This window comes from Cervus canadensis, chromosome 13, assembly GCF_019320065.1.
Source record: "Cervus canadensis isolate Bull #8, Minnesota chromosome 13, ASM1932006v1, whole genome shotgun sequence".
Taxonomy (NCBI): Eukaryota; Metazoa; Chordata; class Mammalia; order Artiodactyla; family Cervidae; genus Cervus; species Cervus canadensis.
In genome coordinates, this window is record NC_057398.1 from 14,528,071 (window position 1) to 14,542,923 (window position 14,853).

Genomic DNA, 14,853 nt, shown 5'->3' on the forward strand with positions numbered 1-14,853 from the left:
CCCTCCTCCCTCTTTCATTAAAAGTATTCAACACTAAAGAGGTATTTTGTCACCTGTCCTTTGTATATTTCTTGCAATATCTCTTAGTTTTGCCTTTCTACTTGTATAAATATTTATCCCAACCGATTTTCAGTAGCTTTTAATAGCTTCTGAGGCCGTAGATGCCCAACAATAATTTTATTATGCTTTCATATTTGAGAAAGTTTGGCTGTAAATAATCTTCTGTTCAAGTTCTTTCTCTTCAAATCTTTGAAAATACAACTCTGTTGTCTTCTTGTTGTTTAGTCGCTAAGTCTTGTCCAGCTCTTTTTCAACCCCCTGGACTGTAGCCTACCAGGCTGTTCTGTCCATAGGATTTCCCAGGCAGGAATACTGAGTGGGTTGCCATTTCCTTCCCCAGTGGCTTTTCTTGACCCGGGGATCAAATGCGCGCCTCCTGCATCGGCAAGCGGTTCCGGAGCTACCAGGGAAGCCATTGTCTTGTTAAATTTCTTTTTAAAAACCTGTTATTCTTATTTTTATGTTCTTATTTGTGATCTGCTTTTTCTCCAGGAAAGAATATCAAAGCAGAGAAGTTTCTGAAAATGTAACAATAATTTTAGGTGTTGAATTTCCTTTATTTCTCCTTTTGGTATTCTGTGGGCCCTTTCAATTTAAAATCTGTGTTTTTCATTGCTGAAAGTTGATTTTTTTTTTTTTAAGATATTTTATCTCTTTCATTTTTATCTCTTTTTGCAATTCCTGCTATTACATGTAGTCTTCTGGGTTTGCTGATTTGTTCCTCAGCTATATCTTAGATGCTGTGTATCCTATCCATTATGGAATTTTCTCATGTTTTTATTCCATAATTTCTTCTTGGTTAAAAATTTCTTCTTTTGTATTGCTAATCTCTTTCTTGTCTCTTTAGTGTGTTTATTAGACTAATTTTAAATCTTGGTTTGCCTGTTGTAATATTTTGTACCTCAGATAAACTCTTACTCCAGTACTTTCTTATTTTTAAAAAGTCATGCATCTTAAATGTTTTTGTTCTATAAGTTCATGTTGACTTGTCACCTACTTTGTGGGAAAGATTCCAATTCCTGTCAGCCCCAGTTATCATAGGGATGGATTCTAAGAAGTTTTTAAAAATACCAGTGCCTGGACTCCTAGAGATAATGATTTGATTGGCCTGGAGTATACCCTGGGTATAGGGATTTCTAAGATTATAATTGTAATTATAACTTAGATTGTCATTCATTAGCTTTAAGAGTTTGAAGGAGAAAAGGTTGGGAAGAGAGTATCTAAAATTAGTTCCCATCTCTTTCTGATTTCAGTTCCTTACATAGGACTTCTGTGCTGCCCCGACTTTATTCCTGAGGCTGCCTAGAACGTATGTCTGAGTTGTAGCAGGGGTGGGAGGAGACATGATTATCTTAAGGCAGTGGTAGGAGAGAAACCAGAGCAAAATTCCAGCAGGTTTTCTGCTGTTTGATCCTTCTATAGCTATGCTTGGCTGCCTTCTGCTCCAGAACTAAATCCCTCCCCTCCCCATCCCCCACCAAGTTCATACAGTTTTCTTGTTATTTTCCTTCTTTGGTCTTCTGTGATGATCTTGGAGGAAAAAGCCAGCCGTTATGCTAGCTTCAGCAATGGAACTGTCATGTCTAAACAGCAGCAGTGTTGTTTTCATATCTGTTATAACTGAAGATTGATGGCTAACTGATAAAGGATCCAGTAATTACATAATAATTGCATAATAATAACCTCTAGTGCTTCCTCTTTGAAGTTCCTCATTAGAAAATCAGCTTTAAAAAAATTCTTAAAACTAGTATCTCTGGCTTTTAAATAAGACTTCTGTAGCCAGTTTTACAAAGCAAGAAATTTTTTTAAACATATAAACTATTATCAGTAAAGGAACCTATTGGTCATATAGTAGGGTTAATGTTTCTATAAATGTATAATTTTTACTTTTGACAGTTTCATATTTAGACTAATTTTTCATTCTTAGTGTGTTAGTACCTTATACTCTGTAAAGAATTTTTAAGACTTGTTTAATAAAAAATCACATTTATATGTATTTTCCATAGATAGTGGAGTTGGAGCAGGGATTGATTCGTATTATGAATATCTATTGAAAGCCTATGTCTTGCTTGGAGATGACAGCTTTCTGGAAAGATTTAATACAGTAAGTTGTTCCAATTTTGTATTAATTTTAGAGCCAATTTATAATTTGCCAGATTTTGATAGAAATTCAGTCATTTGAGTGATATTTTGAAAAATTATTTAAAAAATAGATAGTAGTTTTTTGATCAGTATTCTCTGATGTTGGACAGGGACAGGGTAAAAAGCTACATATATTTCAAAAACTAGTTTGCAAAGTAGTTTTTATTTTCTTCTATCATCAGAAGTTTTCAAGATTTTCCAGTAAGTAATAAAATATGTAGATACGAGTTTTACCTAATCTTTTATACAAGGAAGAGAATTTATTGAAATTAGTTACTAGTTAGCTTTCTCCTTTGTATTCTAATTCTTTTTGGAATAGTTAGGAAGTTTGACTTGTTCCTTGACCACACCAAGTATCGGGGCTTTAGAGACTTGAACAAACCAGTGAGTATTTGTTTCAAAAGCAGGTCTGTACATCTTTAAGTCTGGATCAGACTCATAGGCATATTTTTAGGAGTGAAGGAGGAGATTATTGAACCTAATTGGATTGCCTTTGTCTGTAATTAAATCAAACTGAAATTAATTAGAATAAACTCATCAACTGTGTCACCACATTCTTTTCGAAATAATTTACCATTTCTTTGCCCTCTCATGAGTTTACTCACGTTATTGTGGCATAGTGCAATATAGTGGTTGAAAGTATGGGAGCTGTCCTGTCTGGGTTTAAATCCTGGTTGTACCACTGGTTTTGTGATTTTGGGCAAGTAACTTAGATATTTTCCTCTATTCCTTATCCACAGAATGAGAATTATTTATTAGTAAAAGTCCTAATAAGTCATCAGTTGAATACTTTTAGAAACACTATTACATATATCATTTATTAGATTATAACAAGATTTTCTTGAGGTACATGGGGACAGATACTATTTTTTTTGTTGGTTTGTTATCATTCATTGACTCTGACAGCTCAACCTATTGTTGTCAAGGCTGAGAAATGTCTCGGAGAAGATGAAAGAAGGGGAGAAAAATTTTTAAGACCATAAAAGACAGAGGTAGTGGACCACAAGAGTGACAGCACTGATGAGATGCGTTTAGTTTAGGTAACAATTCCTTAGTAAATTTATTCATATGTAAATTCAGGTTTCATTTCTTCACAGTGCTATTTAATGATATGCTGTATTTAGAACAGTACGTCTTTTCTCATCGACTTTCATGAACACATATTGTGACCTTTTTTAGCACTATGATGCCATCATGAGGTACATAAGCCAGCCACCTCTTCTACTTGATGTTCATATCCACAAGCCAATGCTGAATGCTCGGACTTGGATGGATGCTTTGCTTGCCTTTTTTCCAGGTTTGCAGGTAAAAAAAAACCAACAAAACCTCATAATTCTCTTAATACTGAAGTAGAATGATTAAGTGTATTTGTGATCTCCAAAATTGAATTATCAAAACAGAGTCACACTCAAATTTGTGTTAACCTGGATTTTTCTGTGTATATAATGATTGCAAATAACATCAACTCATGCTTTACTAGGTTATTTTGTTGTTATTGTTGGTTTTTAGGTCTTAAAGGGAGATATTAGACCTGCTATTGAAACTCATGAAATGTTATATCAGGTGATTAAAAAACACAATTTTCTACCAGAGGTAAGCAGATCATCTTTAGAATTCTACTTCAATCTATAGATTAATAATTTAAAGGTTCTTCTTTATTTTTCCTGGTTAAATAGTTTATTCAATTAATATATTTTGGGTTTACACAGTATATATTTTTCCTTTTCCTTATGTATTAAGAGAAGTCTAGTTTAGGATAATGCTGACAGTTTATTAATTTAATATTAAAAAATATTCCAGATTGGTATTTCTCAACCTTTTCTAACCCATACCATTGCATGTTGTCTCATTCTAACTTTGACACATACCTGCCAGCTAGGGAGACTTTTGTACTTTTCATTTTCTAAAGTGTATTTTATGAAAACTACATACATTGAATATGCTTTGCTGATCACATGTGCTCCCTGGATATTTGGAAATGTTAGCTCTTCATGCTGTTTAAAAATTGTTCTCCCTGGTTTTTATATGTTAGTAACAAACATTCTTGCTAGCTTGATGCTGCAGGATTTTAATAGCATGCCTTTTGGCTTTCCAGAAATGTACCATAAAAATTTTCCAAATTTGTATATGACCATACTCTTTGTGAGATATCTAAGCATCTCACCAATACAGAAGGCTTCCTGAAGTATTTGTTTCAAGCCACAGAGGATTTGAGATTCTTATTTTAAAAAAGGAAAAAGAGTGCATATGCTAAAATAGAAATAGGAGGGTGAGGGACTTAATAATTACGAGAAAAAAGTGGCAATAAGGAAAAAGGAAAGAAAACACAATGATGTAGGCCATCAGGATGTGTAGTGGCATTACTGAATAATAATTTTTCCTAAGCTTCCTAATAGCCAAAGTGATCATTTAAAGAAGCAATCCCATTTAATTGATAAAAATAACAGCCTCACAAAAGTGAATTGTGATTTTAAGCAATGCAATTTTCATTTCATAGATTGTTATCAATATTTTAACTATTTTTACTTGTCTGTGATCTGATTTACATATTACAGAACTATTTTTTTAAAGCACTTTTGTGAATATTTGTATGTTGTTTTGTCTAGGCATTTACCACAGATTTCAGGGTACATTGGGCTCAACATCCTTTAAGGCCAGAATTTGCAGAAAGTACCTACTTCTTGTATAAAGTAAGCTAATTTAACTCTCTTTTTGCTATTTAGCCTTCATTCTCTGTTGGATAACTCACTATCTTATAATAATTAATATTGGGTTTTCAAAGTCCTTGTTTAATGTTATAATGGTTGGATATATCATGATTCTTATTCATCTAGTTCATAGAGTATTGAAAGATGCAAGAATTGACATCTAAGCTTTATGCCTTTTCAAAACATTTGTTAAGCATTGCATTAAAGAGAAATTTTATATTCTAGAACTGCTTTCTAAAGCATGTCTCTTGCCTTTTTTCAGTCAGGCATCCCTTCTGGGCATTAGAAATTTCATTTAAAGCCTAAGATGTACAGTTGTGCTGCTTTGCAGTTGTGTATTCAAGAAATTCATAAAGCAGATTCATGGCTTATTTGCAGAACTAGGTTCCATGTAACATGTGTTCCAGTGCCTGATACAATGCCTGGCACCCTGTAGGTGCTCAATAAATATTTGATAAATGAATGGTTTTATGGTACTATATAAGCTATGTATATGTATACATATATTCTCCTTTTTAATAGGCTACAGGAGATCCTTACTACCTTGAAGTAGGGAAAACACTTATTGAAAATTTAAATAAATATGCTAGAGTGCCTTGCGGATTTGCTGCCATGAAGGATGTTCGTACTGGAAGTCATGAGGACAGGTAAAACAATTCCTAACCTCCGCTTTCCTCAGGGTAACTCTGAAACAACACAAAATACGATTCTTAGTCAGCTTTCAGATATGCTAAATGCTTTTACAAGGGTATTTGAAGATGTAAATCTTAGTTCATTGTGCTTTTTTTTTTTTAACTCTTAAATAGGCTTATTTTAAATTGTTTGAAAGTTTGTATTTTTGCCATAGTGACTGGCATATAGTAAGTGCTCTAATGATTTTTAAATAGATGAATAAATGATTGTTAAACATCAGAAGCTTGGTCTTTGGAGTATTAGGAAAGTTGGAATTTTCTTCTTTGTTAGTAGTTTTTTCTGCTGTGTAAAATGTTAGAAATCATCAAGGTGATGATAAATGATCTGGATAATAATTCCTGTTCAGTCAAAAGCAGTGTGGTGGTTACTGTGTATATTCTTATTCTGTTATTGATTTGGAGGGCTATGGAGGATTGTTGGCAGGTTATATTTTATTGGATACTGGATAGATGTAGATGACATGGAGCATTCAAGATACAAAAAGCATGCTTTGGTTAATGTGAAAGTCAGTAAAATTCCAGTTGTTCCAGGATCATTCAATTTGGTTGTTTTAACTGTTCAGAACATAGCAACACATGTCTAAATGAACATTAAAATTTGTTCCTTTGGTTAGCAAGTGTTCATTCCACAAATATTTACTAAAATGTCTTACGTGCCAGAGTTACACTAGTTTTTGAAGATTACAGATATAAAGACCTGTCCTTTCTATCTTTGAATCACTGGGGTAGGCAGATAAACAGGCTTGAAAGTATTGTATTCGTGCTATGGATCATATTAAAGGGATGTGAAATGCAGAGTGGGATGTGATATTCACTTAAAGGTTTCTAGAGCATCTTGTGTCCTGAAGGATCAGGACTAGAAAAACGAAAGTGGTAAAAGGAGTTTCCAGCAGAGGAACTAGAGACAGGGGAAACACAACACTCACAGAGCTGTCCCTCAGTCCTTCTCTCAGAGTATTCAGGTAATAGTTGATTAGACTTGAGATCTTCTTCCTTGACTACAACTGATAAGAAATGGATAGGTTTCTGGAAGCAGGCATACAGAAAACACGAAGAAATGAAAGCAGATGGCTTGTGTATTTATCTGTAACATTTATTGGCTGCTTCCTACATTCCATGCACTCTTCTAATTAAACACTTTCTATGTTTAATTCCTTTGATCCTTAAAACAGCCCTCTGAAGTATAATTTCTGTTATGATCTTCATTTTACAGATGAAGAAACCAAGGCACAGAGAGATTAGGGAACTTGTCCGAGGTCACAGAATTAGTTAGATTAATTCTAAATCAAGGCAGATAGGCTTTTGACTATATGCTATGCTGGCAACTCATTGAAGGAACAGTAATTAACTGCCTACTGTATACCAGATGCTACTCTTAGGTAAGAGGATGAAAAGATCAATTAGAATTAGTCCCTGCCCTCCTGTGACTTGTAGTAAGTGAGGAAGGTGGGTATAAAAGAATCCCAAGTCACTCAATTGTGTCCAGCTTTATGTGAACCTATGTAGCCTACCAGGCTCCTCTCCATAGGGTTTCGCAGGCAACAATACTGAAGTGGGTTGCCATTTCCTCCTCCAGGGAATCTTCCTGGCCCAGAGATCAAACCCACATCTCCTGCAAGTCTCCTGTGTTGCAGGCAGATTCTTTACTGTTGAGCCCTAGGAAGCCTGATGTGTGCTAGAGTAGAAAGAAAAGTAGCAGGTGGAGGAATTACAGAGGGGAAAACATGATTTACTATGCCTGGAGAGTTCCATTTTTTCTGAATTTAGCATCCTTTTTTCCCTCCTGCTGAATATTCTTTACATTACATTTCTGGATCTCTTATTGTTGCCTTTGTCCTGTTCTGATTGTATTCCAGTATATAGAGTGTCTCTTAAAATGTCATGTCCAGAAGGAGCGGTACTTGGGGTGTGCTTGGCCCCGCAGCACTATTACCATCTGGGCTCAGCCACAGGATGGGTCATTTTCTGAGGGGCTGATGGGCTTGCTCCCTCTGTCCGCTGTTCCTTATGGTAGCATTGTATGTCTTGGATGCATTTGGTCCAACAAAAGGTTGAGAACTACTAATCTTCGTCATGCCATGTTATTAGATGTGCTTTAGATTTTCTCAGCAGTTTTGTTATGTTCAACACACAGTGAACTTGTGACCAGTTGACCTCAGATACTTAACAATGACTTGCTTACAAATGGATGTTCTCTATTCTGCTCTTAAGCTGACTTTTTTTTTTTTTTTGAAGTGTAAACTTGAGACTTAATACTTATTCCAGCAAAATTTCATTTTGTTGGGGTTTTTTGTGTGTGTGTATCTAGACCAAAAAGAAGGCTTAAATGTCATCTCAGTCATCTAAAAATATATTAGCTAAACAACTATTTTCAGTGATTTTGGGTTTAGATAAGTATGCTATAAAAATTTCCATCTAATACTCTGCATTTGGTTGCTTATTCCCCTACAGATCTACCTTATCGTCTAGCTCACCTATGTCTCCCCTCCCTGCCCTCCCTCCCAGTTTTCAAAGTAGAAATATCTGCATCTTTCTAATAACGATCACTTAAAGAATTTAAGTGACAAAAAAGAATATGAAAATTTTCCTGCAATACTTTCCCTACTTGCCATCCTAAGATTATCACTGTTGGCAGTATTATAAACAGTCTTCCAGACAATTTTAATGGCTGTGTGTTTGCATTTATGTATATAGTTACGGTTTTTAAGTACCAAATAGATTATGTGATACAATACTCAAACTCGATAGCTTTACCTAACTCATACTGCAGTGATCTTATCATGTCTATTCTTTTCTGAGTGTTTACAAATCATCTGTTCCATAATCATCTGTGGAATTTGCCAAAAATCAACATCTTGCCATATATACACTGTCATGTGTAAAATAGATAGTGTAAAATAGATAGTGGGAAGTTGCTAAATAACCTAGGGAGCCTAGCCCTGTGCTCTGTGATGACCTAGAGGGATGAGATGGGGGGTGGGGATGGAAAGGAGATATATATATATAGTTATGACTGATTCACATTGTTTTATGGCAGAAACCAACACAAAATTGTAATTTCCCACCAATTAAAAAATAAATAAAAATTTTAAAAATCAACATCTTGCACATTAGTTTACAGTTCTCAAACTAGCATTTGCTCATGATAGTAACTATCAGCCCTCCAGAAAAACTTAAATTACCGTAAGTGTATTGCAGGTTGACAGGAAAGTATTTTATCTTTTCTATAATGATTAACATCCAAAATGTTCAAAAAAGTTTTGAAACATTATAGGTGAGTTCTAAAATAAAACATCATTTATGTATGGGAAAAATTATGATAGTTCTGTTTTTGAGCTCATGTGCATGCCAAGTGCTATGCTGAATAGTTGACATTATAGAATCTCATTTAGTTTTTACACCACTATAAGCATATACTATGTCCTTTCAGAATAAACTGGAGCTCATGGTCCTTATGTAGTATCCCCTTGGTGTCATAGCTAGCCTTTAGAAGGTATTTTCTATTCCGAAAGCCTCAGATCCTTACCACTCTGTCCAGCTTCCTCTCCATTTCATTCTTTTGTAATGCTGTTTAAACTTGCATTTGAAAACATTTATTGAGTGCCTACTGTATGCCAGGAATTGTGCTTGCCCAGATTTATGAAACTGTGCAGCTTGTCTAGCAACTGCTAAAAGCTCAAATGCTTTGGAATGTAGCACATTTACTTAAATTCCTTGTTACTGTAACTCCATATAACTATGCTCTTTTTCTACCACTTTTTACTAAAGCTTTTCTTTAAAATGTTTATTTAAACATTATAACATTAAATCATTTGTAAAGTCACATGTTTTTAATTTCCTTTATTCATATTCCCTTCTTGAGAACTATTTCGATATTTACAAAGTTATGATCATAGTCCATATGATTTTATGTTGTACTTTTTTCATGTAACTTTTCATAAATGATTACTTTTAAAGCCTTCTTGTTTATCACTTAAATGGCTGTGTAATGAGCTGCATCAAAATTGCATTACTTTATCCAGTTCAATGAATATTAATTGAAGATTCCTATAAGGTTCTCAGTAGTAAAGTTCACCTGCATTACCTCCCTGATGTTGGTTCTCTGTAGAAGAAATGCCAAACTCTTTTCTCAGAAGGCCCATAGGAAAATATTGTCTGCATTATTGACAAGATTTAGTGTACTTGTGTGGTAGGCAGCCCCTGGTCTTTTTTACTTCCTTGGAATATGCTTGGAGTCAAGGCCGTTACCACTGGGGAGTAGATACGTTCTGTAGTTCTTTGGATGTCTGTACTGGTGTAGACATGCTTATTGACCTTGATTCTGCAGCTTTCAGATAGCTGGCATTTGGATATTTTTATGTACTTAGATTTGTCTGTAACCTTTTATTTTAGAATGGATTCCTTCTTCTTGGCGGAAATGTTTAAATATCTTTACCTGTTATTCGCGGATAAAGAAGACATTATTTTTGACATAGAAGATTACATTTTTACAACAGAAGCTCACCTGTTACCTCTTTGGCTCTCCACTACAAATCAAAGAGTCTCTAAGAAGAACACAGTAGGTTATGTTTTTGAATTAAATATCTTGTTCTTTTTTACTCCTGTTTGTTTTGTTTTTCTAAGTGAAAAGTAATCCATGACTACAATTCAATAAATATAGTGTGGTTGAAGAATACCTTTGACGTTTTCTTATATTGCGTCCTGTGTATACTTACATTCCACTTAATATTTCCTTTGCACAAACTATAGTATTAAGTAAAATAATTATTTGTACTTACATAACATTCTTTTCTCTTTTTAGACTTCAGAATATACAGAACTGGATGACAGTAACTTTGACTGGACTTGTCCAAACACTCAGATCCTCTTCCCTAACGATCCACTATATGCCCAGAGCATCCGTGAACCCTTGAAAAATGTGGTGGACAAGAGCTGTCCTAGAGGCATCATCAGAGTGTAAGATGTCTTATTTTATATTTATTAGTACCAAAATTAATTCTTAGTAAATGATAGAGAATGTAAGGAGTAGCCAAGAATACATTCACTAGGAACCAAAATATTGAGAAGGTGTGTATGTTAATGGATTAAAATTAAAATTATTGGTGAATAAAGTTAGATAGCAAAGTTTATTCAGCAGTAATATCTTTATTACTATGGAAATTTCTGTATATCTTTTGATTAATGAACCAAGTAATTTTGGCAGCATATAATAGTTTGTAACTTCCACAGTACATTTTTACACAGGATAGTTTCATCAAATATTTCCACATCTTGTTTATGTAGAAAATATTTTTCCTTTTATCTGTAGTTTCTGTATAAGAAAAATAGCAGTGTTTTGATTTGATTTTTTGATGAGATACTTATTCTTGGTTGCTGAATAAAAATTTTTACCTTAATGAGTTCGTTTTCGTCTAAATAGTTAATTAGAAAAGCTATCACTAGAAAATTAAAAGAAAATTTAAGTTAATGTTATTCAGTGATATAATCATTGTTCTGCTTTTCAAATATTGAGAGAAATGTCTGGATTTTTTTTTGAGGGAGAAATAAATAGTAATAAATCCCCAAGCCAAGCTGCTCTGTACCTTCAGATGGTTATAATGCTGTTAATACTGCCTTACAGATAATATACAAGCTTTTGATAACTGTATAACTGTAAAATATATTTGAAAGCTATAACACTTACTAAAAACCTAAGTTGTATGTAGGTAAATAACAGTTTCTATTCCATTTTTCACTAGTTTAAAACTAGCAATTCTGCAAATATCTAACATTATTTTTATTTTGCCTTATGTTTTTTCCCAATTCTGATTTGTAGTTTTTTAAGCCTTGCCTATAATTACTTTTAGCAGAGAGGAGAGTTTGAGGAGTGGAGCTAAACCCCCTCTGAGAGCCAGAGATTTCATGGCCACTAACCCTGAGCATTTAGAAATCTTGAAGAAGATGGGGGTGAGTTTGATTCACCTCAAAGATGGGAGAGTCCAGTTGGTTCAACATGCAATCCAAGTAAGACATTGCTGCACTAATTAGCTATGGTCTCTATCCTGTTTGGTCTCATTAGCTTTAATAATATAATGACACTTGGCTTTTTAAAAACCTCAAATGTATGGCTTAAAGTAAGAGGATCAGAATTTTAGTACTTGGAAGTATCTTGGAAAGCCATCTTAATTCAACCTGATTTATAGTATAGATCTGTTAAATCACAAATAGGTTGCTGGTTTGCCTGTGTTGATAAGGTCAAACACCGACTCAAATCTAAGTTTTCTGTTTCTCATTCTCTTGTCTTTCCACTATTTAGGACATAGTCTTAAAAGCTAATAATTAGTTTTAATATTTATATCTCTATTTTACACTGTTTTAGTTTCCAAGGAGTATTAAATATTTCATTCATTAATCAAAATTTGCATTTATTTACCTATGCCTAGGCAACATAACATGTGTCTTTGGGAAATTTTTGTAGATTTTTGATTTAAAAGTTTTCATAATCTGAGATCTTTAAATTATCCACCTTATTCCTACCTTAATTCTGAGAGAAGTACAATTTGAGAAATAATTTCAACAAAGTAGAATCATATTCAGATATCCCTTAATCTCTAATTCAACCTTCTCACTACCTCATCTTCCCCTTGGGTTTCTGTCGCATCTCTATTCTTGCCACATCCGTCCGTCCTTAAAGAATCTTCTGTCTGCTTCCTTATGTTTCACTCGTCCCAGCAGAGGGAGTGACATCTCTAATGACACTGCTTTCACTTGGGTCACCAGTGACATAGTTGCCAGCTAGTGGCCCCTTCATCCTCATATGGTTGAACTTTTTTGTAACTATTGACTGGCCTCTTTTTAGAACATACCCCTTTCTTGTCTTCCAGGGCATCCCAACATCTTTGCAAATACTCTGTTCAGTATTTTGTAGATTCCTTTGCAACTCTGCTTTCTTGGCACAGCCACTCAGTGTAGGCACTGTCAAAGAATCTGCACCATATTTTTCTTCTTTCTGTACTCTTCTTCAATAGTATCATCTATTTCTACAAGCTCCACCATCATCTTTGTACGTGTGATTTCTTAGATATATGTGTATGCGTGCGTGCTCAGTCGTGTCCAACTCTTTGCAACCCCGTGGACTGTAGCCCGCCAGGCTCCTCTGTCCATGGGATTTCTCAGGCACGAATACTGGAGTGGGCTGCTACTTCTTTCTCCAATGGGTCATCTGTATGTAATCCTGATTGTGAACTTTACTTCTTAAACCCAGCTTTAATCTACCTGTCATACATTTTTGCATCTCAGATCTCAGTCTGTCCAAACCTGAATTAATTCTCTCTCCCTGCTTCCACCACAGTCTGTCTCTCTCTTCATTTTTGTTCTCTATCTCAGTTAGCCCTGACGTTATTCTGTAAGTCACCAAAACTAGAAATCTCAGGATAGGCTTGAATTTCTGCCTGCCAGCTCCTCTCTGTTCTCCTTTATCTCCTACCAAGTTCCATTGACTTTTTCTGTAAAGTGTTAGAAATTCATCTTTTTCCTACCATAGTCAGGCACTCTTCAACTTTTCCTCTGTTTAGATGCAGTTTGAGTCATTCCAAATACTTCCCAGATACACACTGACAAAATCAGTCATTCATTCCCTTGTCTATGTTCCTAGTCTACTTTCCCTCTTGAGAAATTTTATTGTAGCTAATTTTACATCTCTTCTCTAGATACACACTTTTTTTTAAAGTAAAAGACTATGTCCCCAGTGCCTAGTCAAGGTCTAGGATGTAATAGGTGACTGATACTTATGCCTTGAATATAATCTGGTTGTTGGTTCATAATTTCAAAGAAGGGGAGTATAGGTCAGGTATGAGGTTTATTTCTTAAAAGGGCAACCAGGGGAGAAAACAAGCAAAGTGAGCATTTGAGCCTTTGGTTGGAAGTCCAGTTCTCAATTTGTATCAAAAGTGGTTTATAGAACAGTGGAAGAGACATTAATAAAAATTTCAGATGTTATATTCAGAAAATATTTCCAGAAGCAATATTTATGAGAAGAAATAAGACCATAAATATTTGGTAGAGACCAAAACTGAAAGGAGAAATTTTGGAATAAATTTGCAGAAGTATTTAAGAAATAAAAAAGTTGAAAGTTTCCAGAAAGGATAAAATTAATCTTGTTTCTTTCCTAGGCTGCTAGTTCGATTGATGCAGAAGATGGATTGAGGTTTATGCAGGAGATGATTGAATTGTCAAGTCAACAACAAAAAGAACAGCAGCTCCCTCCACGAGCTGTACAGATAACCTCCCACCCATTTTTTGGCCGGGTAGTATTAACTGCTGGTCCAGCACAGTTTGGGCCGGACCTGTCTAAACATAAAGAGGTGTGTGCACTTATAATATTGTCGAGGTTGAACTTGGATAGTACTTAAGTGTTGTTAATTTCTTAATCTCTTTTCTATTTTAGCACTTTTAACTTACTTAAAACACCTAAATATTTAGTCTCCTAGATTAAAAGAGATTAAATTTAAAAGCATATCTTGAAAATATTGTCATAATGTATGTTTGCAATGTGTCTATAGAATTTTACTTAAAATGTTGTTCAGATACTGTTCTCTTAATTCAAAGCCTTTAGCTTATCTAAAAATGGTTTCAAGCTTTTAAACTACTGGAACCCTTCTTTGAACAAAAATCTAACTCAGAGGCTTGATGTAGAGAACAGCTAAAGCCAAAGTGCTCTGGACAAGTGGCTGTGAAGAGCCTCAGATGCTGAGGTTCCACTGAGCAAACTTGGAAGGTCACTAAGCTAGTTTACCCTGTTAGTTTAGTTTAACATAGGAAACGGAGCTCACGAGTTCAGCTATCTGGCTGACTGGTAGCAAAGCTAGGGAGGTACTAGACCGGAACCCAAGTATCCTGATCATCTAAAACCAGAGTCTTTGAACTCTATTACCACTAATTTAAACTTTTTCTAGTATATACTTTAAAGCTATGTAGGTTTATAATTGATTGACTTGTTCAACAACTCTTACTCTAGGCACTATTTTAGATTTTTACTGTATGTCATGTTTATAAAAACCAGTGAAGGTTCATGCCTCATGAAGTCTACATTCTAAGAGCGAGAAGGATCTTAAAACATCTTTACACTCACATCTTTAAAATCAGTTCTCTGGTGGATTTAATTTTTCTAGGAAGAAGAATTGCTTACAGATTTATGTACACTAAATCCATTTTTTTCCCCTCTTTCAAAAATTTTTCTGGTTACCAGTGATGGTTTAAAAATGGTTCCCAGC

At 34.6% G+C, this 14,853-nt stretch overlaps 1 protein-coding gene across 2 annotated transcripts in view; it reads left to right on the top strand.

The window, feature by feature from the left end:
• EDEM3 (ER degradation enhancing alpha-mannosidase like protein 3) overlaps positions 1-14,853 on the top strand; it is a 90,960-nt gene that overhangs the window by 59,303 nt on the left and 16,804 nt on the right. The window contains exons 9-17 of one of the 2 annotated variants that reach the window (XM_043485053.1): positions 2,067-2,164; positions 3,382-3,507; positions 3,712-3,795; positions 4,809-4,892; positions 5,433-5,557; positions 9,995-10,160; positions 10,404-10,558; positions 11,449-11,605; positions 13,753-13,944. In XM_043485053.1, the coding sequence (XP_043340988.1) occupies positions 2,067-2,164; positions 3,382-3,507; positions 3,712-3,795; positions 4,809-4,892; positions 5,433-5,557; positions 9,995-10,160; positions 10,404-10,558; positions 11,449-11,605; positions 13,753-13,944 (1,187 nt within the window). The remainder of the gene's footprint in view (positions 1-2,066; positions 2,165-3,381; positions 3,508-3,711; positions 3,796-4,808; positions 4,893-5,432; positions 5,558-9,994; positions 10,161-10,403; positions 10,559-11,448; positions 11,606-13,752; positions 13,945-14,853) is intronic. The other variant, XM_043485054.1, reaches the window with a different exon arrangement.